We start from the raw sequence: 23724 nt of genomic DNA on the forward strand, positions 1-23724 counted from the left end.
GACTTTTCTTTTTGGTTGTCACAGAGGAAAGTAGTTTTGAATTTTTTTTTTTAGGAAAATAACTTAATTTCCTAAAATCATCCCACGCACAAACAGCACACACACACACACACACAAAGAAGCTACTCTCCTTATAAACAGTTTGTAAAGTACTTTTCAGACATAACTACAGATAAGAGTAACAACACTTACTTTTTTTAAAAAACTATAATAGTGAAGTGCTAGTGTTGCTGATCTCACAACAAAAGAACCTTTCAAGAACAAACATCTTAATATATAAAATATGTTTAGAAACAGGGAGGAGTGGGAAATTTGTTATACAAGTGCAATATAATTAGAGCAAAAAGAAAGACCACAGTATAATCTCAACAAACACGTAAAAAGTCAGACATAATTATTCCACAGGAGAAAGTGTAAACACTTGACTATAAATAAATTGGCACAGAGTATCCAAAGTAAAATTATCACCACTCTGAAAAATAAATGTCTTGAAAAAAATACTCTACTCCTTCTAACATAAATAAAAATAGGTTGTCTTTTTCTAACTGCACCTATAGGTCCACATATTTAAGGTCACAAATAGATGTTTTTGGATATAAAGGGGCACTTCGCCTGAAAAAGCAATCCGATATTAAAACTCCCATTTAAATATGGATTCTCTTGTCTACGTGAGTGTCATACCTCGGGGTTAAAATCTCACCCAGCTCACATCTTCCCACAGTGTGTCTGTTCTCGGCGTATCTTTTAAGCTCACCGATATTGAGGATTTATCTGTCTTATTTGGATTCTGACATAATCTTCCTTTTCGCAGCTGAACGGAAACTTTCCTGTTCCACCTTTCTGTGCCTTAAATCTCTACACGGGAGGAGGGTCCTTCCCAAACCCTCCAAATGCTGGGTGGTGATTTGTCAATTAGAAAAATCCCAGATAGTCTAAAGTTAGAGGAGTCTTGACTCTGAGCTTCTTTCTGCCCTCGTCCTTTCAAAACACGGAGATCTACGGGAAGGTGAAGCTGCAGGTGAGCTGCGGCAACCGCCCCTACAGGGTCGCAGCGCACGGAGGGGAGCCCGGGAGGCGGTGCGAGGTCTCGGGCCTCCCGGAGGCTCGCCTGGCCCGGAAGATGCCCCCTGCCTGCCCCAGGCTCGCCAGACGGCCCCACCTTCCCGAGCTGGAAGCCTCCCGTGGTCTCCCTGCGGACCCGACCGGAGGGGCCGCCCTGCCGGAGGGGCTCCCCGGCCTCGCCCCGCGCCCCGCGCCCCGCGCCCGCGCCCGCGCCCTACACGTCCAGGACGTGGTTGAGATAGGAGATGTAGCAGATGGCCAGGCGCAGGATCTCGATCTTGGAGAGCTTCTTGTCCGGGGGCAGCGTGGGCAGCAGCTTGCGGAGCTCGGCGAAGGCCAGGTTGAAGGCTTCCACGCGGATCCGCTCGCGGGTGGCGTGGGCCGAGCGGTACTTGGCGGTGGCGCGCCGGCGGCGGCGCTTCTCCTCGCGGCTCAGCTGCTGCGGGTGCGGGTAGAGCGCGGCCCGGCCGCCGCCCTTGCCGTCGCCCTCGGCCTCCTCCACCGGCTCCAGGTCCGACACGCTGCCCAGCACCTTGGCGTCCGCGCCGCCCAGCGACTCCGGGTCCGAGTGCGCCGAGCTGGGGTGGTCCGAGTCGGCCGCTTGGTCCGGACTCAGCATCATTTTGGAGGCTGGGGGGGAGTCAGAAAAGCAATCAGTGCGAGGAGGCAGGGGCTCCTTTGGGTCCGAGGGGCGCGGGCGCGTCCCGGGCCCCCTGTCCGCCCCCGGAGGGCGCGCTCGGCGGAGCCGGCCCCGCGGGGAGGGGAGGGAGCGCCGGGGAGAGCGGGGGCGGGGGGGGGTGGTCAGGCCCGAGCTCGCCAGCCCCGCGCCTCCCCGCGCCTCCCCACGGGGCGGGGGCCGGCCGCACCCCGGGCTGGGTCCTCGGCCTGCGTGCGGGCGGCCACGGCGCTCTGGGGGCCCGGGCCCGCGGGGAGCCCCGGCCGAGTCCCGACGCCGCAGGGCCGCCCGCCGCACCGTCCCTTCCCTGGCCCCTCCGGGTCTGCGCCGGGCGGGCGGCCGCGGGGGGCGCGGCCCACGGCAGCCCCAGGCCAAGGCGCCGGCGCCCCCGGGCGAGCGCGGGGCGTGCGGGGCGCGGGGCGCGGGGCGCGGGGGGAGCCCGGGCCGGGGTGCGGACGCCGCCGCCAGGCTGCCAGGCCGCCCGGCCGCCCGGCGCGCCTCGCTTCTCCGGGGAAACAAAGCCGAGACGGTGACGGAACCGACGCGGAGGCCCGTCCTCCCGCACCCTGGCCCTGACGCTCGCGGCCCCGAGGCGCATCTGTCACGCAGACAGGCGCACGCGTCGGGGACCTCGGACGCGGCCACGGGGAACGAGACAGGGCGCCCGGCAGCCGGCGCGACACCCCCGGGGGAGGCCGCGGCCGGGGGGCGGCGGGAGCGGAGGCCGCGAGGGCAGCGGGAGCGCGGCGGGAGGGGACGGCGCGAGCGGCCGATCCTGCGCCCGGGGCCCGCGGCGGCCCTGCCGAGGCCGACCCCCGGCGCTCAGCCCTCCTGCAAGGCCTCCCGCAAGGCCGGGCCGCGCTCCTCTGGGGCCGGGGCCGGGGCGGCACCTGCGGGGTCAGCGCGCACCCGCCGCGGCGCGGGGCAGCAGCAGGCCGGGCCCGGGAGGGCAGCCCGAGCCGCGCTGGCCGCGGGAGAAAGCCTCGGCGGCGGCGTGGAGGAGGGAGGACTTGCTCCTGGAGGAACAAAAGCCAGGGACGTGTGAGCGGCTCCCAGCGCCGCACTCGCCCGGGAGCGGATCTGTCTCCAAGCTGGCTTTCATTGCGCTGCCAGGAAAGCAGGTCCTCTAAGGCAAAATAAAAGCGAATGCTCCAAGTCAGCTACATGGGGCTCCCTACGGGCTTTTCACAGACAACATTTGTAAAGTCGAACAACTTGCATCCACACATTCGGCTTGAAAGGGCATAAATAAATTGGCGAGTGACGGAAAATCACAATAAGCAACAACATAGTTGTAGTGCGGCTAAGAAGTTCCTGGGCTGCCCTCAAAGCAGGTTAAAATTCTCCTCCAGATACCTTTTTAAAATATTCACAGATAGCATGTCGTGCTTACGTTTTATTTATTTAACAATTAGCTGAAGTACGTCTACCAATGCAATATGAATAATCCAACTTAGTTCCAAGGTGGGGGAAAAAAAATTATTTAAAGGAGCCTTACCTTGTAAAAGCCTTTTCGAGAATCTTTTCTCCAATCTTTTAGAGTTACAGATTCCAAAGAATACAGGGGAGGAATTCCGAAATATATTAAAAGCAGCAAATATTTATTACATTCGAATATGAAAAAGCAGCTGTCATCTCGCTGGTGTCCACAGCGAGGGACGATAGTATCTCAGGATGTGGACGATATAAATGACTGTTCACTTAGTTGATAGACCAAAAACGCCGTTTCCTTTTAATTGTTCACAGACATTTCAGGAAATTCGTTGTTGAATTTTTTTTTTTTTTAAGTGAGGTGCTGAAAAGTCTCGTGCTTTTTTTTTTTCCTCTTCTAGGTCTCTATAAATAACAAAAGAGATGCAGAGATAAACACAATCACATCAAAGGGTTGATGCCTCCACTTTCTAATAGCGGAAGAATCAATAAGAAAGATGGTTAAGATAAGATCCTGCTCCAATAGGACTCCTTTCCTTCCCTTAATACGGTTGAGCAGAAACTGGGAAGTGCAAGGCAGAGATGCGATCTTCCTCAGAAGTGATTTTTTTTTTTTTTTTTTTTTTTTTTGAAATAAGGCTTTGTTCAGCTGATGTCTCCCCAGTTCCCAGGAACACAATACTGTAACTCGGGGCTAAGCTTGCCTCTTCCTCTTTCCTCATTTACTTGTAGGTCGTATAAATACACCTATTTGCAGTTTCAAAGTCTTTAAAGGCTTGCTTCCATCTCCCACCCCACCCCCTCCTTTCTTTACCTTACAGCAAAATATATATAGTCTGGCTTGGAGACGCTTGGAGAAGGTTGGTGGGAAGTGAACGTCTCCCGGAGTAACAGTGACAGGGAAGCGGAGAAAGACGGGAGAGGGTGGGAGAGCCAGAGCAAAGAGGCAGAGATGCGTGTGTGGCTTCTTGGCTCTCCTGGTACCAATTGATTCAGCCTGGAGATGGTGGAAGAGATAAAGGCTTAAGAAGGGGGATGGAATTTTTTTTCCCTAAATTGATATTTAATGGGAAATCCTATTGGACAGAAACCTGGACATGAGTCACTTAATTGGACTTGACATCTGTCACAGTGTGGGAGTTTTCACAGCCCAAATATTTTAGCAGATCAGATTCCCACTGAATCTGTGCCATAAAATATAGCAGTTGAAAGCAGTCCATGATAGAAACCTTAGCCTCTAAACAGAGTCTCTAGCCATTATCAGACTATTTCTCTTTTTTCAGATTATTGATGCAGTATTTAAGTGCGAATAAACAACATATTGACTATGGAAAAATTCTCCCCACATATTAGGCAAACAGGATTTTCCCCCATAATGTTTAGGAAAATATTTGTGTCCAGAACACGAAAATATACACCATATATGGTACTACAGTAAATATATTCAGATATGCAACAGCTATCATTTATTAGGGATCATTTGCTTGATTTTAGTGATCATTTACATTTTAAAAGATACTGGAACAGGACTTGAATGAACATATTCATGTTTTTTAAATCTATCCTGCCACTGGTTTAATTTTCCAACATATGATTTTTTTTAAGCTTTTTCAATAGATTAAGTCATTGGCGGAACTGGGAACAGAATCCAGGTATTGTAATTTCAGAGAGCATTCTACGATAAGACCATTCTACTTTTCTAAATATGTTTCTCTCTTCACCCATTCATTCATTCAAGTTAAAATATGGCATGTTACGTGCGTTGATTATTGCATTTCATTTTTGCTTATTTTAACCACGTGAATATTTAGCTGTGTGGCAGTGCATTGGGCCAGAATGTAAACCCACACAAATCACCAGTGTATTGCAGCTCATTATGCCTTTGCCTTACACGACCCCATGGTCCTGAATTTATATGCCTTCTAACAAAAGGGAAAATCTAGTTCAATTACTTTACCACTTTATAGAGATATTGTTAGTCTCCATCAACTATATATTATTTGCAATCATCTTAGCTTTTTCGATTGTGTAAGCTTAAAAAGAAATAAAAGGGTATTGTAGCCTTATTCCCACCACACTAATTCCTGCGGGAACATTTGTGGAGAGAGGAGTCCTCGTTTTTCCTTTTTTTCAATTTTGCTCTAAAAACAGGTTCTATCATCAGGGGAGAGGATTGATCAGCCTGCCCCTGGGAGTGACCCTCATGGCTACCACCAGTCCTGTTTGCTTTTGCACACACTTTTCAGCTTATGGGAGATGCCTGGCCCAGAACAGGGTGGGGGTGAGGGAGAGTAGGAAGTGCCTCCAAGGAAAATGGGCGCCAACGGTTTCCAGCCTTGCCTCTGCCCAGCCCCAGCACAGGAGTGCATTTTAGATATCCCTAGGACATTTAAGGGGAGGCGGAAACCAGCCACATTTAGGTGGCAGTGGAAACAGGTGAGCGGGTGAACTCCCCAAGGTGATGAAGAAGAACGGAAAAAGGAGATTTCCCCAGTGTGGCTGAGAGCAGCAACACTAAGCATTTACAGATAGCCAGAAGTGTGCACACATTTGTGCACCTACAAATACCTCTACTCACCGCCCCCACCACCACCACCACTACTCGCATAAGCTAGCTGGCCCTATTAGAGTGCTACACATTCAGATTGACAGTGAAAAACCTGGTGAGTCTAATCACCATAGCACATGAGACAGTTGCTACAGTGGGAAGCCACTGGTACCTCTGGTTACCCTGGTGTTGGGGGAAGAAGGGAAAGGGAAAAGGTACTTAGGTCAGATTCAGCCAAGATGTGTGTGGACCCAGACACCTTCTTTACATTCAGGCTTACTGATTGCACACTGACAGGCCACATGTACATACATTAATACGTAAGCCCTTGTAAGCAGGTACACGCTCAGACCCATACATAGCCATGGCTGGACGCATGGTCATGGTCACAAACATGGATTCACACTAAACGTACATGCATTCTTTCTCCCAGGAAAGCCTCCCCTCCCCCGCTGCCACCTTTGCCTTTTCTAAGACCTCCCTGGAACCAATGGTCCTTCCTTCTGTGCTTCACAAGCACTTTTTTTTCCTCTCCCCCTTAGAGATTACATATTGTATGCGGTGAATCTTGGTTTCCATACCTGTGTTTCCTACCAAGCTGTGATGCTTCCAGGGCAGGTCCGCAGTTTACAGCCCCAAGGAGAATGTCTGAGTTTGACACATTGTGAGTACTCAGGACATTTATGGTGAATGAGGCCCTGTGTGCAGAAGCAGCCAGGATGTTTGTAACACAGAAACACTTCTACCAAAAGATTCCCATGGTTTCACTTGTACCAGTTTCCTCTTCTACAAAAGTGAGGATAATAATCCTGCCCCTACTCACTTCACAGGCTGGTTATGAGACTCACTGTATGTGATAAAGTATCCTATAAAATACTAAGCATCATACAAACGAAGATATTATGGAGTATTAGGAGTAGTATTCAGTATTATTAAATCAGTGGAGAGGTGGCAAGCAGTGATTTAAAAAGCCAGACGGGGCACCTGGGTGACTCAGTTAAGTGTCCAGTTCTTGGTTTCACTTGAGTCATGATCTCAGGGTCGTGGGATGGAGTCCGACATTGGGCTTCTTGCTCAGTGCGGAGTCTGCTTGAGATCTTCTCCCTCTCCCTCCCATTGTCTCTGCCTACCCCCTGCCCCATACACACTCTCCTTCTCTCAAATAAATAAAACCTAAAAAAAAAAAAAAAAAAAAGCCAGATTTCCTGGATTTATCATATGCTAGCTATGTGAACTTAAGGGAGTTACTTTACTTCTCTGGACCTCAGTTTTTCATCTATAAAATGGGAGTAATAAAAGTATATTATGTTTTGTGTTCTGTCATCCTTTTTCTAAAGATGAACAGAGATCATCTATGTAAAGTACTTAAATGAAAGGCCAGAACTCATGCTTAATCAGTGTTGACTGTTGTTAACAATATTAGTTATTATTCAAAATGCATACATATTGGGAACCAGAAATACAAAGTAAAATTACATGACATAAAAACATATCAGTATACTCACCCCAATTGTGTGTGTGTGTGTGTGTATTTGGCAACTAACCTGCGAAATACAGGTGAGCGCTTTCCAGATGTCAGACATAGGTCTAGGGACTTTACACATATTAATTCATTCTCTCTTTTTTTTTTTTAATTTTTTTTTTAATTCATTCTCTCTTCACCACAAAGCAATGAGACAGGTACTGTTATTGTCCTGATTATGCATAGTAGGGAAGCTGGGACACAGAATGCAAGGTTATATAGCTAATAAATTATAGAGCCAAGATTTAGACTCAGGTAGTCTAAATTTGGAAACCGCCACCACTGTGCACTACTGCTTCTATGGTCATGATGTTCTACACAAATATACTCAGGCAGAGGAATTATTCACCAAATGAAATGCATATTCTGAGGGAGAAATATACATGTGCACAAAACATATATAGACAACCACATTTTGCATTCAAAAGTGGTCAATGAGCAAACAGTTTCAAATACTTACTGTGCATATAGCATTGTGCCAGATGCTATTGGACTACAAAGGCTTTATAATTATTTGTTAATTCCACTAGACAGCTGTTTCCAATCTATTTTCTTAAATTTTGCACCCCATCAGTAAAAATTTTGAGCACACACAACCAGTTTATGTACGTTTATTATTAACAAACTTTATACATGGACTTACTCTACAAGCATATTCTATAATTCTAAACCATAAACAAAAATACATTTTTAAGGAATACTAAACATAAAATTAATCTTTGTTAAAAATTTTTATTTATCATTATTATTAAATACAAAAGCCTATTAACAACACAAGATAATATATAGTTTTTTTAAGCAATAAGCTTCATTTTATTTATAATCATTGCTTAACCCTTTGTGATAATGTGATCTGATGGCCTAGTTTTTAAGCTCAGTTTACTTAGAATCCAGTTTTTAGGGCTCATATAGCAGAAAGAAATGTAATAAAAAAATTCAAAGATCCAAATAGTAGTTCATCACTTTAACTAAATTATGATTCTTTTTTCTATCTCATCTACCAAATAAGCCAAAGTTTTGTTGAAATTAGGCTAACAAATTTCCTTCTAATGGGAATTCTTTATTCTTTTGTCAAAGGATCTCAAAAGCCCTGAAACTCTTTATTTAGAATTTTAACAGTTTGATTTTTCTAAGTATTTTAAGTGTTCACATGTAAGAGATTTTGATATACAGACACATTTCCATTACTTTGGGCAGCAAAAATCATGTAACAATAGAAAATTTTCTAAGTATCTATCTTTATTTTTTATTTTAATTTTTTTAGGGGGGGCAGAGAGAAAGTGTGTGTGTGTGTGTATGTGTGTGTGTACCTGCAGGGAAGGAGGGATGGAGGGAGAAGGAGAGAGAATCTTAATTAAGCAGGCTCCACACCCAGCGAGGAGCCCAACGTAGGGCTCTATTTCAGAGCCCAGAGATCATGACCATGAGATCATGACCTGAGCTGAAACCAGGTGTCAGACACTTAACTGACTGAACCACCCAGGCACTCCCCAAAAATCTCTTTAAAATGTCTCTTCCATAGCACAAATTTCTTTTTAAAAATTTGCCATTTAACTCTTTTAAAAATGCTTAAAGAGAGCCACTAGGGTGTTTTGTCTGTTGGTCTGTTGGTTTTCATCTGCTGTTAGCATCCTACTGACACCCCTTAGTCATGAAAGAAAAATAAATTTGGAACACATAAAGTTGAGCAAGATTCCTTAAAAGATTCTACATACTACATATTAACTACATACTAATTCTTTGTGGGACAGTAGAATTTCATAGTCTCTTCCAGTTTCACTTACTGCAAAGATCCTACCATATTTTAGAAGATTTGTATTTCTAAAACTAACTACATGGGTATATCTCATAGAGTTCAACTTCCTTATGGAAAATTCTTACATAGGAATTATTTGGTGAATAAATTTTGTTTGTGATGGTGTTTCTGGCCCTAGGCTCTATATTTGAGTTAAAGCAGCCATTTCCTCAGTGGTTTTTACATCTACACTTTTTCCATAAATCATTCTTTTATTAAAGATCATTTCAGTTGTGAATAGCTCTTCCCCCATATATTTCACCTTCATGCCCCCTTAAAAAAGAGAAGTTCTCCATTGTTTGATTATTGAAACAGAATCTCTAAAGTATTGTGAGCTGAAATATGTTAGAAATCACTGCTGTTCTTTCTCACCCAGCTAAATAGCAAACTTGCATCACAATATGAATTGGCCTCATACTTGTTTCTTCAAATCTCCAGTAGTGTTTTCCCAGTGTGTATCAGTGAAATTTGCCAACACAGGAATGCATTTTCATTACCTTATTGGTTTCTGTGTACTACCTCAGCCTTTTCCCCACGAATGGCTTTTGCTATGAAATATGAAACCTCAAAAAAAGCTTCTAAACATTTACCATTATATTTAGTAAAATGTTTAAAAGCACTAGATTGAGTAAGACATGACTTTAAAACATCATTGAAAAACTTCAGAGGTTTGCTTTCATGTTTTGGATGCTTAATTTTTAAAATCAGTTCATTGAAGTTTAATTTATATAGAGGAAAATTCACCCTTCAGAGATGTTCAGTTCTATGAGTTTGACAAATGCATACATTCATGTAACCAGCACAGTCAAAATATAGAACATTTCTATCCCCCTAAAATATCCCTGTATTCCTTAGTAACCAATCCCTCTGTCCACAACCAACCTCAGACAACCAGTGATCTGATTTCTGTTTTTATAGTTCTGCCTTTTCTAGAAGGTTGTAAAAATGGAATCATCTAGTATGCAGACTTTTGAGTCGGGCTTTTTTACTCCATATAAAGCTTTGGAGATTCATTCATGTTGTTGAATGAATCAGTAATTTGGTTCATTTTGGTTTGTTTTTTTTGTTGTTTTTTTTTGTTTGTTTTTTTTCTGAAGTAGCCCATTGTGTGATGTAGCACAGTTAGTTAATCCACTCACTAATAAAGCAACATTTGAGTTGTTTCCAGTTGGATACTAAGAATACAGCTAACAAATTGGTATAAGCATGCACATGAAGGCATGTATGAGGACACATGTATACAGTTCTGAGTAAATAATTAGGGATGAGATCTTTGCATTGTAAGGTGAGTGTTTGTTGAACTTTATGAGAAACTGCCAAACTGTTTTACAAAGTAGTTCTACCATTTGCATTTTTGCCAGCAATGCTCTAGCTTCCAACATCTTCCTTACCATTTATTATTATTAGCTCTTAAAAGTTTATTTTAAGCCATTCTAACAGATATCTAGTGGTATCTCATTGTAATTTTATTTTGCATTTGCCCTCCTTTCAGCTTTATTGAGGTATAACATATTGAAAAACCTGCATGCATTTAAAGTGCACAGTGTAATGAGTTTGGGCATATGTGTGGAGCCATGAAACAATCATCGCCATCAAGGCAGTGAGCATATCCATTATACTCTGTGATCCATCCCTGTTCATCCTCCCTTCTCCTCATCCCGCAGGAAACCATTGGTCTAATTGCTGTCACCAGAGATTATTTTGTGTTTTTAGAATTTTATATGTGGAATCAAATACTATGTTTTCTTTTTTATCAATGAGCCTTTTATCAATGAGTCATTATTTTGAGGTCCGTTCACGTTGTTACATGTATCAGTAGTCTGTTCCTTATTATTGCAGGGTAGTACTCATTTTACCATTTTCAGAGCTCCTTATATGATTGCATAAATACAGGTTTCTACCTGGTAACATATTTCTTCTGCCTGAAGAGCACCCATTAACATTTATTACACAGCAGGCCAGTGGCGCTGAATTTTCTCATCTGTTGTTTTTCTGAAAATGTCTTTATTTTGGTTTCATTGTCGAAATATTTGCTCTGGATATAGAATTATCAACTGGCAGTTGTTTTTATTTTTTTCTTTCAGTCAGTATTTTATAAATGTGTTGCTTTTTTTGGAGGGGACTTGTGTAGTTTTTGATGAGAGGTCTACCCTAATTCTTATCTTTATTCCTCTGTATATGATGTGGTCCTCCCTCTTCTCCTCTAGCTGCCATCAAGATTTTCTCTTTATTTTGGGTTTTCAGCAGCTTAACTGATGTACATAGGTATGTGTGAAGTGTTTTGGTTTGTTTGGTGTATATACTCTTGGGGGTTGTCTGAGCTCCTTGGATCTGTGATTTACTGTTACTCATCAGTTTGGAAACATTCTTAGCCATTATTTTTTCAAAATCTTTTGTGTTCCATTATATTTTTCTTAGCCTTCTGGAATTTCAATTATAAGTATGTTAAAATGTTTGATACTGTCCTAGATCTCTCAGATGCCTGTTCTGTTGTCGTTGTTGCTGGGTTTGCTTTCATTTTTCTTTCTCTCTCTCTCTCTCTCTCTCTCTCTCTCTCTCTCTCTCTCTCGGTGGGAAGTGGTAACTTTGATTGATAGATCTTTAAGTTAATCAGTTCTCTCAGCTGGGTTCAGTCTACTGATGAACAGGTCGAAGGCACTCTGCAGCTGATGTTGGGTTTATCATTTATAGCATTTCCCTCTCTCTTCTGAAACTCCCCATCTGTTTATACATGCTGTTTATCTTTTCCACTATATTCTCTTACATATTAATTATAGTTATTGTAAAGTCCCTATCTGCTCGTCCTTCTATTATCCAAGTATTCCTTGAATTTGCTCCTATTGATTGCATTGTCCTGTTGACAGTGGGTTTTATGTGTGTGTACATGTGTATAAATGTAGTTTTTGAGGGAATACCAGATGTTTCATGTAGAACAGTAGAGACAGAGGTAAATACTATTAATGCCAGAAAACAATCACGACTCTTCCTTTGTCAGGCCCTTAGTATGGAGAATTGAGTCATGAGGGTCAAGTTAGCAGAGGAGCTGGCTTTGGGTTTTGTTGTTGCTATGCTGAGTGTCAGTACACCACAGACTTCAAATTCTTCTAGCAATGGGCTACTTTTGCCTTGTGGTTAGGATGAGAGCCTCACGATGGATAATTTTCTCGGGACTATCACTGCACCATCAGCTTTCAGATTAGATCTATCACCATGTGCGGGCCCCATCCCCAGCCTTAGACTGCTGGTGCTCATTACTTTGTCCCAGGCTTGTGTTGGCAATATGATGATTTTTCTGTTGTTCTACTCAGTCTAAGTCTTAGGGAAGGACCCATGTACTTCAGCCTTAGATATGTGCTCCTCTATGCATTCCTTGCCCCTCCTCCTTACAACAGCCAAATTCTGCTTTATATTTGTGATTGATCTTGAGCAGGAGTTTTCTTCCCCTTCCCCACTGGTAGGAAACCTCTGCTTGATATTATTTTGGGATCTTGGGCCCAAGATGGTTTTGTGCTTCTCCCTAAGGAGAGTCTTTTTTTTATACTCTACTTTCTTCCCACAATACATCTTTTCCTGGGCCTTGGGCAACAGTCTTTGCTGCCAGTCCCCCAAAAGCTTGAATGTTAACACACATGACAAGAATCTAGGGAAATGCATGGTGTCTTCTGCCTGAACCCCATGCCTGCCAATTACCTCCTATACATGTGTTGCACCCCTACTCTCTTTCATGAGCATTCAGTAAAGGTTTAAGGATAAGAGCTTGTGAAAAGTTTGAACTCCCCTTGGTGGAGCCCTCACTCTTCTGGACTGACACACAGCTCCCACTCAGCCTTTGTCAATTCCTTAGAATTGTAGCTATTCCTCCCCTCGTGTTCCCTGGCCTACTCCTTTTTCTCATGTACCCTCCTGTAAGTGAGAGAGTTTGTCTTCTGCCTCTCTCTCTGTCTCTCTCTCTCTCTTTTTTTTTTTAAGATTTTATTTATTTATTCATGAGAGACACAGAGAGAAGGCAGAAACATAAGCAAGGGGAGAAGCAGGCTCCCCGCAGTGAGTCCGATGTGGGACTTGATCCTGAGACCCCAGGATCACACCCTAAGCCGAAGGCAGTTGCTCAACCCATGAGCCACCCAGGCGTCCCATCTTCTGACCCTCTTTAGAAGGACTTGACTGTCTTTGGAACTCAGGTTGTTCATCGTTTTGTGACCCCAGCTCTCGGAGACGTTCACTGAAATTTCCAATGTAGTTTTTCATCTGAATTTTTCTTTTTGTTAGGATGGGAACAACATCTTTGCAAGCTTTCCACATCCTAAGGGGAAGTGAAACTCTGTGTGTAATTTTAAAGACTCTTGGTTGTCATGATGGTATGGAACTCTCATCAGCTCCATCTAAAGGTAAAAGATACACTTAGGTTGAGTTTAATTGTTAAGTAGTTAACACTCTTGATAATTTTAAAGTTTTAGGTGAGTTCTTGTTGGATCTGCTTAGATCAGCATGTTTTTTATTGAAGTATAGCTGATGAGGCATTCATGTCTATAGTGGGGAGAGTGTCAGCTGCCATTTTCTCGTTGTTTGCTGGTGCCTGCATTATTAGTATAAAGTTTAATTTATGGCATCTTTCAATGAATTATTTTTAAGCCATTTGTCTCTTTGTGTGGGTTAATTTTCTTAAAGCTAGATAATATAATTGCAAACTCTCTTAACCAAGCACATTCAAAGTGCAATACATCACAGTACAGTGAGAGTGATTAAGTGGCAGAAGTCTCCATTGTGGGCCCCTGCAGGTTTGAGCACTCCCACTCTGCCCTGAGGGTGCTTTTATACCATACATGACACACAACTTTATGACCTAAACAGAACTGAAGGAACCAGGATCAGTTCACATATTGGGTTTTTTTTTTTTTAAGATTTTATTTATTTATTCATGAGAGACACAGAGAGAGAGAGAGAGAGAGAGAGAGAGGCAGAGACACAGGCAGAGGGAGAAGCAGGCTCCCTGCAAGGAGCCTGATGTGGGACTTGATCCCCGGTCTCCAGGATCACACCCTGGGCTGCAGGCGGCGCTAAACCGCTGCGCCACCGGGGCTGCCCTCAGTTTACGTATTGTTTGTTGGTAAGGCTTGATGTCTTTCTTTAGATAAAACATCTGCTAGAATATTAGAGATAAAAATTAGACATAATGGAAATTCTAGTATTTTCCACCCTAGACCTCAGTAGATCTTCTAGTATACTCCCTGGCTTGCGTACCTCTCGGAGACAGTGAACTAGACTATGAGTTCCTTGTGGGGGTAGAACTTCTAGCACACTGTTTGTTTTGTCCCACCCCCTGCACCCCACCGCCTGCTCTAGGCCTCCTGGTTTGTAGGTAGACAACACGCTTTCTTGCTGAATAAGCAAACGTGTGATTCCCGGTTTCAGGAAGCCTTGTTTCTCACCAAATGGGTTGAGTCAGTTATGACAGCCAGATGAAAAAAACAGAAACCTACCTAAGATCATATGTATTAAGTAAGGTGTACCACACTGATGATAACATTCACTTGGTTTTAGAGAAAAAGCGTTACATACAAACTGAAGCATGTGTGGGTCTTGGTGAGGACATGATCACAGGAGTAGGAGCTGCGGTCCCTGTGGGTCAACCACACCAGCAGAGACTGTGGGGAGGGCTGAGGTACTTCATCAGGCAGAGAAGACACACTCGCTGGCCCTAACCTGAGGGCAATCTCTGCCCTCTAGTGCCTTCTAGCTGGTTCAGCAGGATCTGGTGCACTTGGGCAGCCACAGAACCATAGGGGCCAAAGTAGGATGTCTGTCGCCATGGCCTCTTCTCTCTACAGCTTGCCCTTCTGCTTTAATGCTTTGTCGGGGAAATCCCCCTACTTCATTTTCCAGAAATGATCCACATTCCTTTTCACAACTGCACAGAGCTTCATCTTGTGAGATCCTGTATTACTCAATCACCGTCATATGTATGGGCTTTTAGGTTGTTTCAGTATCTTATGATTATTAGCAATACTTATGCCTATATCTTAAGTAATGTCAACTTTTGAAAATAAAATGACATTTTCCTTTCATAGTTTTCTGCGTAGATTTGTCAGTCTTTAAGGTCCAGAGGGGGAAAGTATTTGTTTTCCTTAAAAAAAAAAAAAAAAAGATTTTCTTTACTTATTCATGAGAGACACAGAGAGAGAGGCAGAGACACAGGCAGAGGGAGAAGCAGGCTCCCCCTGGGGAGCCCGATATGGGACTCAATGCCATGATCCTGGGATCACGACCTGAGCTGAAGGCAGACGCTCAACCATTGAGCTACCCAGGCACCTCTCTTTTTCTTTTTTATAACATTTTAAAAAATTTAAATTCAATTTGCCAACATATAGTATAACACCGAGTGCTCATCCCATCAAGTGCCCTCCTTAGTGCCCATCACCCAGTTTCCCCACCTTGCTACCTTTCTCCCCTTCTGCCAGAGAGGGAAAGAAAGTGCACAGAGACATCAGGGAACGCCATGTAGCTCCAACCTAGTGATGGAAAACCTACAATGGGGGGGGGGGGAGGGGAGGTAATGAAAGGAAGAGCAGATGCAGGGAATATATTCTTGAAGTCAGTGGTCCCTAAAGAAGAGTGTATGTACCTCAAGGAAGGTGAATATTAATCCTTTGGGTTCCAGGAAGAAAAGATTTGAACTGTGTTTAAATTTTAGCTAAAATGAAATAAATATTATATTTATTTATATTTATTAACTCTGTTAATACACAGAGTGACAACACTGACCTCGCTGTACCAGTGCCTTGTGATTGGTCACCAGCCACATGCGCAGCCATAGAAACCCCCTGTGTTATTTCACTCTCCGTGGGACTGCCAGGCATTGTAGCCTAAGTGCTGATAGGGTAGCACTGGCCAGTTTCAGTAGAGCCAGACTTTTCAACCATCAGAGAACCTCTAGGATACGTTCTTTTTTTTTTTTTTTTTTTTAAGATTTTATTTATGTATTCATGAGAGCCACAGAGAGAGAGGCAGAGACATAGGCAGAGGGAGAAGCAGGCTCCCTGTGGGGAAGCCAATAAGGGACTTGATCCCAGGACCCCAGAGATCACACCCTGAGCCAAAGGCAGACGCTCAACCACTGAGCCACTCGGGTGCCCCGAGAAATACTTTTGAAAGATGGAAATGTGACTCTGACGCCAGAAAAAAATGTGTCACCTCTAAAGAAACCTCATACTTACACCCTTAAAAACAATTTAGAAACCAATTAAAATTAAATTTTTCCAAAACAAGGGCTTTCCATGAGTTTCAGACCCAGATGTGGTAAATATTAAAGTGCACTGCCTTCTCATTAATTTGTAAGAAATGCTTTGCAGCAGGGACAAAAGGAGCTTCACTCGCACAATTTGAATGAAAACCACAGTGTGCAGGCAATGATATACCTCTTTCATTTCAGTTGCACATGTTGTGAGATATCTTCTTCACTATGGCAGTCTTTCAAACCAAAAATCAGGATATACAAGCTTGGAGACAGGACTTTGAATTTCTGAAACACAGAATTCAGCCAAGAGTTTTAAAAATTAAGTGTATCCAATAACATTGCTGTATGTATCATTTGTTAACATCCGTCTTAGTGATGTTAAAAAGGGCTTTCATATTGTTAATAAACAAAACATTTTTTAAAAAATATGATTTATTATTCATATATTCCCTCTTGGTATTTTAGTGCTAGAAGTGATTTATAAATAAACCAAGAAACATATGCTGGGGGAGTGTGTTCAAGCAATATTTTTTTACCAATTGTGATATGTGATCAAATGTTTGAAGAGTGTGCCTTCTATCTTTTTTTAAGATTTTATTTACTTATTCATGAGAGACACAGAGAGAGAGCAGAGACAGAAGAAGCAGGCTCCATGCAAGGAGCCCGATATGGGACTCGATCCCAGGACTCCCGGATCACGCCCTGAGCCGAAAGCAGAAGCTCAACCTGAGCCACCCAGGTGTCCCTAGAGAGTGGGCGCCTTCTAAAGAATATATTTAGCAAATGACCTTTTCACCATTAATACGTGTCTACTAGAATTTTGTTTATTATTTCTTTTTATCTCCCAATTTTCAGTTATGGCTGATAATTGAGTAGAATCTTATCTCCTTCTAAAGGTAACCAATGACACTTTATTTGCACTGCCTAAATGGATAGATAGATAGATAGATAGATAGATAGATAGATATAAATAGATAACTAGGGCAGCCCTGGTGGCGCAGGGGTTTAGCACCGCCTGCAGCCCAGGGTTTGATCCTGGGGTCCCTGGATCAAGTCCCACATAGGGCTCCCTGGGTGGAGCCTGCTTCTCCCTCTGCCTATGCCTCTGCGCCCCCCTCCCCGTGTGTGTCTCTGTGAATAAATTAATAGAATCTTTAAAAAAAAAGATAACTAGATGGATCTAGATTTAGATGGATACATAGGTGTATATAAATATGCATACATGCACTCACATCTTTCCTTTTTTAAAGATTTATTTATTTATTTGAGAGAGAGAGAGAGAGAGAGCAGGGGAAGGGCAGAGGGAGAGGGAGAGAATCCTCAAGCAGACTCTGCACTGAATGCAGAGCCCCACTAGTGGCTGAGATCATGACCTGAGCAGAAAATCAAGAGTTGGGTCAGTTAACCACCCCTAATCTTTCCTTTTTTAGCCATTGAGAATGAGGAGCAGGTTGTGTCCCTCTATTCCTAAATACTTCAGTGTATATTTCCTAAGAATAAGGACATAACCACATTATAGTTATCCAAATCAGGAAATTAACAGTGATGTTGACAGAATTTAAAGATTTAACTTAATCAGATAATAAACATAAAACCAATGAAGTCAAGAATAAATCAAATGCCTGTCTGAGTTGTCTCATCTGTAATATGAAAACTAATACTTGCCTTACATGTCACAATAATGCTTCAAACATTAAGAAAATGTTGAAAGCACTTTGAAAAATTTTTTAAAAGTCACATGTTAAAGATTGTCATAATTACTTCAATTTTATTTGTATTTGTATATGTAGTTGTTCTTAAGTCTAACTACTGTAAGCACTGTTTTATTTATTTTTTTTTTTTAAGAATTTATTCATGAGACACACACAGAGAGAGAGACAGAGACAGAGACACAGGCAGAGGGAGAAGCAGGCTCCATGCAGGGAGCCTGACGTGGGACTCGATCCCGGGCCTCCAGGATCAGGACCTGGGCTGAAAGCGGTGCTAAACCGCTGAGCCACCCGGGCTGCCCTGTAAGCGCTGTTTTAACATGCTCAGTTACCTTTGTTAAAAAATAAAAATCCAGGGGTGCCTGCATGGCATCTGCCTTCAGCTCAGGACATGATCAGGGTCCTGGGATCGAGCCCCGCGTCAGGCTCCCTGCTCAGTGGGGAGTCTGATTCTTCCTCTCTTCCCTCCCCACCACTTGTGCTTACTCTCTCTCTCTCTCTCTCTCTCTTTCAAATAAATAAATAAAATCTTTTAAAAAAGAAAAAAATCCACTAGTTATGCTTACCATTAGACTGAGAGGGAGAGTCTTAACACAGGATAATACAGTCTACAGTTATACCAAGGAGCCCAATAGCAAAACAGCCAACATATCAAGAGGTGGGGAGGTGTGCGTGAGTCATGGCCATGGTGGGTCTATGCGGATCAAGAGCTGCACTGCCACCTTTCTGTGTTCATGGCAAGGAATTGGACTTGATACATAGCTGGTGCAATTTATTAGATTATTGGGGGTTGGGTGGGAGGGGGAGAAACACAGCCATGTCAACTCAATGGCACTGCTACCAAGACTCCCCAAGAGGCCCGGACCTCAAAAGTAAACAGGAGCAGAAATTTATATAAAGAACTACAGAAGGTTCTTTTTTTTTTCAACTTGACTCTCTAGAGTCTGCTTACTTGGTATCTCTCTGTCTGCCTCTCTCAGATGTGCTATAAATGCCATGCTCTCCCTATAAAAGGTAGAAAGGCTTGGAGGAAGCCCTTAGAGGAGAGAACAAAGGGTTCCTAGACTGGATGGCAGAAATAACCCAGCATGTAGTAAGAAGAGGAAATTTTTAAGAAGGCAGAGGAGTATTCCAGCAGGTATATGGCTTGGAGGGAAAAGACAAAAAAATAGAAACTTTCCATCTTGAAGCTCTCTTTTCCCCGGCCCCAAAGACCTTCCTGCTCACGATGAATCTAGATTCTGAGTGAAAAGCAGCATTCTGTGTCCTTCAGATTAATCGAGAGAACATCCAGACACGGACAGGTTTGAGAAATCCTGATCTGGACCTCAGGCAAAGAAAGGGCTAAAAGGTGAATTACTCCTACCTGAGATTGATAGAGAAACCCACCCTGAACTCACAAGGTAAATCAGGTTTTCTCATTTCTTCTTCCAGTTGAAGTTTGCAATTTTGGAAGAGAAGGCAGGGGAGGAGAGATGGCCAGCTGACTAAATAGGTGGTATCAAAAACTAGGATTTGGTTTTCTAAATCATGGCTGGAGATGCCAGAATAATGAGCTCCTGGCAAGAAGAAGAAGGCATCTTTTAAAACCAGGATAACATATTTGGCAAGAAGTCCTATGCTCTGATAAAGAGGACTTCAAAAGGAAATCTAGGGAAGGGAGCAGATAAAACCGTAAAGATACTGTGCTGTACATCTTCCAATCACCCGTCCCCGATCCCCTCTCTGCCCTCTTCCCTGCTGCTCTGTCCCTGGGGATCTGACCATATAGGCTGCATCCTTGGCCCCCATGCCTTCTATTTGGCTTGAGACAATGAGAGCCACCCTTTAGGAACCATCTCTGGGTTCAAATAACCACACCTTCCACCTGCCAGTCATGCCTCCCTACCATTACCACAGCCAGAGTGCTGCAGTATCCTGCCTCAGCTTCCCAGTTTCCCCAAATCATGCTCTCTCCTTCATAAATAATATCTCTTAATCGCTTCTCACCTTGCCTTTTTTGAGTATGGCAGTTTCTCCTTCCATGACTGTGACAGACAGTTATATATGTGGAGGATGATGGGTGTGAGGTAGGAAAGGGGAGTGTATGAGAAGAAGTGTTCACTGAGTTTCTACCAAAAAAAGTCAAAAGGAACAGACACAGCAGCCATGACAGTTGTGGCAGGAGCAGTGGTAGCTGAGGCTTAAGAAGACTGCATGGCAAAGAATGTATTTACATAATAAAACGAAGCAGTCTTCAATTCAGATTCTTAAATGCAAGCCAGGCAGTGAGGCAGTAGTTCCAAGGAAACTAACTGATGGATCCCAGGAGTTGAGGATTGCACTACCTACCAGAAAGGTGCACACCTGTGCTAACATGAATTTATTTCAGAGGGACTCAATGCAGGTTGCAAATTGGTAAAGAGAAAGAAGGGAAGCATGGCAATATGGTATTATCTATAGCAGTGATTCTCAACTGGGGGCACTTCTACTCTCCAGAGAACATTTGGCAATGTGTGGGGACATTTTTTATTATCTCTGAAGCAGAGGGAATTGTGCTTCTGGTATCTTATGGGTAGAGGCCAGGGATGCTTATATACATACTAATGCCCAGGACATCTCCTAAGACAGAATTATCTGCCCCAATGCCTGGCTGACTGGGTAGAAGCTGGAAATGGTGTAGCTCCTCCAGTGGTATAGAAGTTCAGTATCTAGAATTAGCTAGACCTGGATTTGAACCCCAGCTTCATTTCCTATCTGCTAGTGATCTGGCCTCTCCAAACTTTGGTTCTTTATCTTTAAGATAGGGGAGGTAATAAGACCCCTCCCATAGAGTTCCTGTGAGGATGAAAAGAGGCGATGCATACAAATTGTTTAGCACAGTGTTTGACACGTAGTTCAAGTTCTCAACAAGTGTTAGCTCCTGTTAGGATAATTGCCCTCTTCCAGCACAGATTATAACTCCATTAAAACTAATTTATGAGGAAGAGGGAAGTTTCAGCAGAGCTGTTAGTTTTCATGATTAGGTGACTATAGGCATGTGTTCACTTTGTGAAAATTTATTGAGCTCTACACTTGGGATTGGAGGTGTTTTCTGTATCTATGCTATAATCCAATGAAAAGTTTGCTTAAAATAATTAATGAAAGTCTCATTCTGTCCTCCTCCAAAAAAAAAGAAAAAAAGAACCCAAAACAAAACATACCCCCCCCCCCCCCCCCCCCCCCCCCGCCCACTGAAACATCTAATAAATTCTTGAGACATTGGGTGACTCAGTGGTTGAGAATCTGCCTTCTCAACTGCTCAGGTTGTGATTCTGGGGTCCCACACTGAGTTCCCCGTAGGGAGCCTGCTTCTCCCTCTGCCTACGTCTCTGCCTCTCTCTCTCCGTCTCTCGTGAATAAATACATAAAATCTTTTAAAAAAGAGAGAGAGAGAGAAAACCCAGTGCCACCAGTCTAGATTCATCCCTTGGTGCTCCCTCAAAGCTCCCCAGAGAGCCTCATGTTAGCGTTTTTTCCCCCAAGGGTAAAAAATGTTTCTCTAGTATTTCCTGGTAATCCTAAATGTAAGAGTACATTCCTTGGGCTCAAAGGGGTGACTTGGTTGTTGGTGAGACACCGAGAAGGCATTCTGCCTTGGAAAATGCAAACTTCCCAGGGACTCGGATTTCTATGGCAAAGTTCTAGCACAAAGTTCCAACGCATCACAATGAAAATATATAGTACTGAGGATTTTACCAGGTGATTGCCCATTTATTTGATCACATCTGTTAGCATTTTCTGGTGCCAGGGCATGATGAAGACCTATTTATTCATAAGACTGTTGCCAGGGTACCTAAGTGCTTTAATCAGTTCTTGAAATAGTTCTTTGCCTCACAACTGAAAAGCAAATATTTTCCTGTTTCTCTTTTACATACAGTCTCAAGCTGTTGCTGGAGGAGCACAGGGATGTTCGATAAGGTTAGAACATTCTCCTCCTGAAAACTCTTGTTTGCTAGGTTGGTGGGATTATGGGTGATGTTCTTTTATCCTTTCAAAGGTGTTCTTTAATGTCGACATAAAATTCTTTGAAAAATAAGCATTTTTAAAAAGGTTACAGAAAGGTCTTTTTCAGGAGGTAAAACATTTTGGAGAGTTCTCAGCGTGGGGACATGGGAATAACTAACAAATGGATTAGGAAATGCCAATTTGACAAACAATTGAAACCTAAAAGGAGACAGCCTGCTAGCTAACTTCTGTGAACGAACAACCAAGCATATAAAAGATAAAATGTACACATAATTAATTAAATACTGCATCTTTTTCATCCAGACATTGTGTCCAGCAGATAAGGCCTCAAAACTAAAATAAAATAAAAGGCTCAAGGGGTGTTTCAGAGCCATTGTTCCCGTTAACCTAATGTACCTGAAGAAAGTGTTAATATTCATTCCTCAGACTAGGCCATCAGATTTGACCTGATTGGTGTCTTGTTTCTGCAGGGCCCTCCCTGAGTGACCAGGGTAAACTGATAACCTGATCTCTGTTGAGGTGATTGAACTAGTAATGCCTCATCACTTACCCTTCCCAGATATCTTGTTCTGTTGATGATGTCTCGATGTTTGAATCCAAAGGAGTTTGTGAATTCAGGTCCCTGGGAATTTCAAGTAACTGGATCTGGCTGGCGAAGGAGACACTTGGACCCGTAGGTTACGTAGGTGATGGCAGCTCAAGGATTTCTTCCGCGTTAGTGTGGGGATGGGGGTTGGGGGGGGGTGGCCGTGGGGATGGGGCGCAGAATGGGGGACTTTGACAGCTCTGGAGTCTGTGGCCAACTAAAAATTAGTCCACACCTCCACCCCAGGGTAACCATGTAAAATTTCTGGAACCTCTGAATGTTACTCTAAATGGCAAAAGGTGTGCTTAAGTCATGGGTCTTGATTAAGTTAAGGAGCATCTCCTAGTACAGCCCCTTGGGTCTTGCATGCGATCACGTGTAACCTTGTAAGAGTGAGACAGAGGGAGCTTTCACAGAGAAGGTGATGTGAAGACGGAGCAGAGGCAAGGACCCAGATGTCAAGGAACATGGACAGCCACCAGAAACTGGAAAGGCAAGGAAGGGGTTCTCCCCTAGAGACAGGGAAAGGAGTGGGATCTGCTGACGTCTTGACTTCAGGCTTCTGAAGCCTTCGGGACTATGAGAGAATACATTCCTGTTAGCCACCAACTTGTAGTAGTTACCACAGGCACAGACACTAGGACAGGGTCTGATACTGTTCTGGGTTCGGATTCTGGGTTCAGAGTGTTAACTGTCATCTTAGACGTAGTTTGTTCTGAACCTCTGTTTGCTCATATATAAGATGAGAGCAAATGCATGAGGTATCTCGTACATAGTGGTTGGTACCCACTCATACTACATGAACGTTGATTTTTGTGGAAAAAAACAACTCTGTGGTTAAAGCTTATATCGATATGTCCACAGACTCTGAGGTTACAGGGACATTCTGTGAGCACGTATGAAGAAAGCACATGTGCTGGTGGGTGTGAGGGTGTGGGCACGGAAGTGGGTGGTGGGCCAGTTAGAAGCGGGGGGGAGGTGATGGAATCAGTGGGGAGAGAGATTGTGTGGGAGGTCAGCGAAGGGATCATAGGATTCCTGTATGATTATAAAGCAGATGGATGAAGGCCCTCAGAATTTAATGGAAAAATTCCCCGGTTTCTTCTTGAAGGGCTTAGCTTTTTATATCCACATCCATATTTTAAACCTCATAACTGAAATCTAAGTACACTCT

At 43.5% G+C, this 23724-nt stretch overlaps 1 protein-coding gene and 1 long non-coding RNA gene across 8 annotated transcripts in view; one reads left to right on the plus strand and one right to left on the minus strand.

The window, feature by feature from the left end:
• Positions 1 to 1268: 1268 nt before the first annotated feature.
• NHLH2 (nescient helix-loop-helix 2) lies at positions 1269 to 23220 on the minus strand. 3 transcript variants are annotated; one of them, XM_038561861.1, is made up of 5 exons: positions 22515 to 23220; positions 16450 to 16553; positions 3984 to 4166; positions 3237 to 3574; positions 1269 to 1692 (listed from the first exon to the last, which is right to left on the minus strand). In XM_038561861.1, the coding sequence occupies exon 5, from the start codon at positions 1682 to 1684 to the stop codon at positions 1277 to 1279; it is 408 nt and encodes a 135-aa protein (XP_038417789.1). In that variant the 5' UTR covers positions 1685 to 1692; positions 3237 to 3574; positions 3984 to 4166; positions 16450 to 16553; positions 22515 to 23220; the 3' UTR covers positions 1269 to 1276. The 3 variants fall into 3 exon arrangements, 2 of the variants coding, with proteins under 2 accessions (XP_038417789.1, XP_038417790.1); XR_005372616.1 differs by lacking the exons at positions 1269 to 1692; positions 3237 to 3574; positions 3984 to 4166 and adding an exon at positions 14454 to 15158; XM_038561862.1 differs by lacking the exons at positions 3984 to 4166; positions 16450 to 16553; positions 22515 to 23220 and having other exon boundaries at positions 3237 to 3702.
• Positions 21703 to 23724, plus strand: part of LOC102156413 — a 30812-nt gene continuing 28790 nt past the window's right edge. For 4 of the 5 annotated variants that reach the window (XR_005372618.1, XR_005372617.1, XR_005372619.1 and 1 more), the window contains exon 1: positions 21711 to 21916. This is a non-coding gene — a long non-coding RNA (uncharacterized LOC102156413). Of the gene's footprint in view, positions 21917 to 23724 lie in introns of all 5 variants that reach the window. The other variant, XR_005372620.1, reaches the window with a different exon arrangement.

The sequence above is a fragment of the Canis lupus genome, chromosome 17 (genome assembly GCF_011100685.1).
Source record: "Canis lupus familiaris isolate Mischka breed German Shepherd chromosome 17, alternate assembly UU_Cfam_GSD_1.0, whole genome shotgun sequence".
NCBI classification, from domain to species: domain Eukaryota; kingdom Metazoa; phylum Chordata; class Mammalia; order Carnivora; family Canidae; genus Canis; species Canis lupus.

Bases quoted from the DNA above. Each gene is read 5' to 3' on its own strand.
- NHLH2 (XM_038561861.1), bottom strand. From the start codon at position 1,684: ATGATGCTGAGTCCGGACCAAGCGGCCGACTCGGACCACCCCAGCTCG.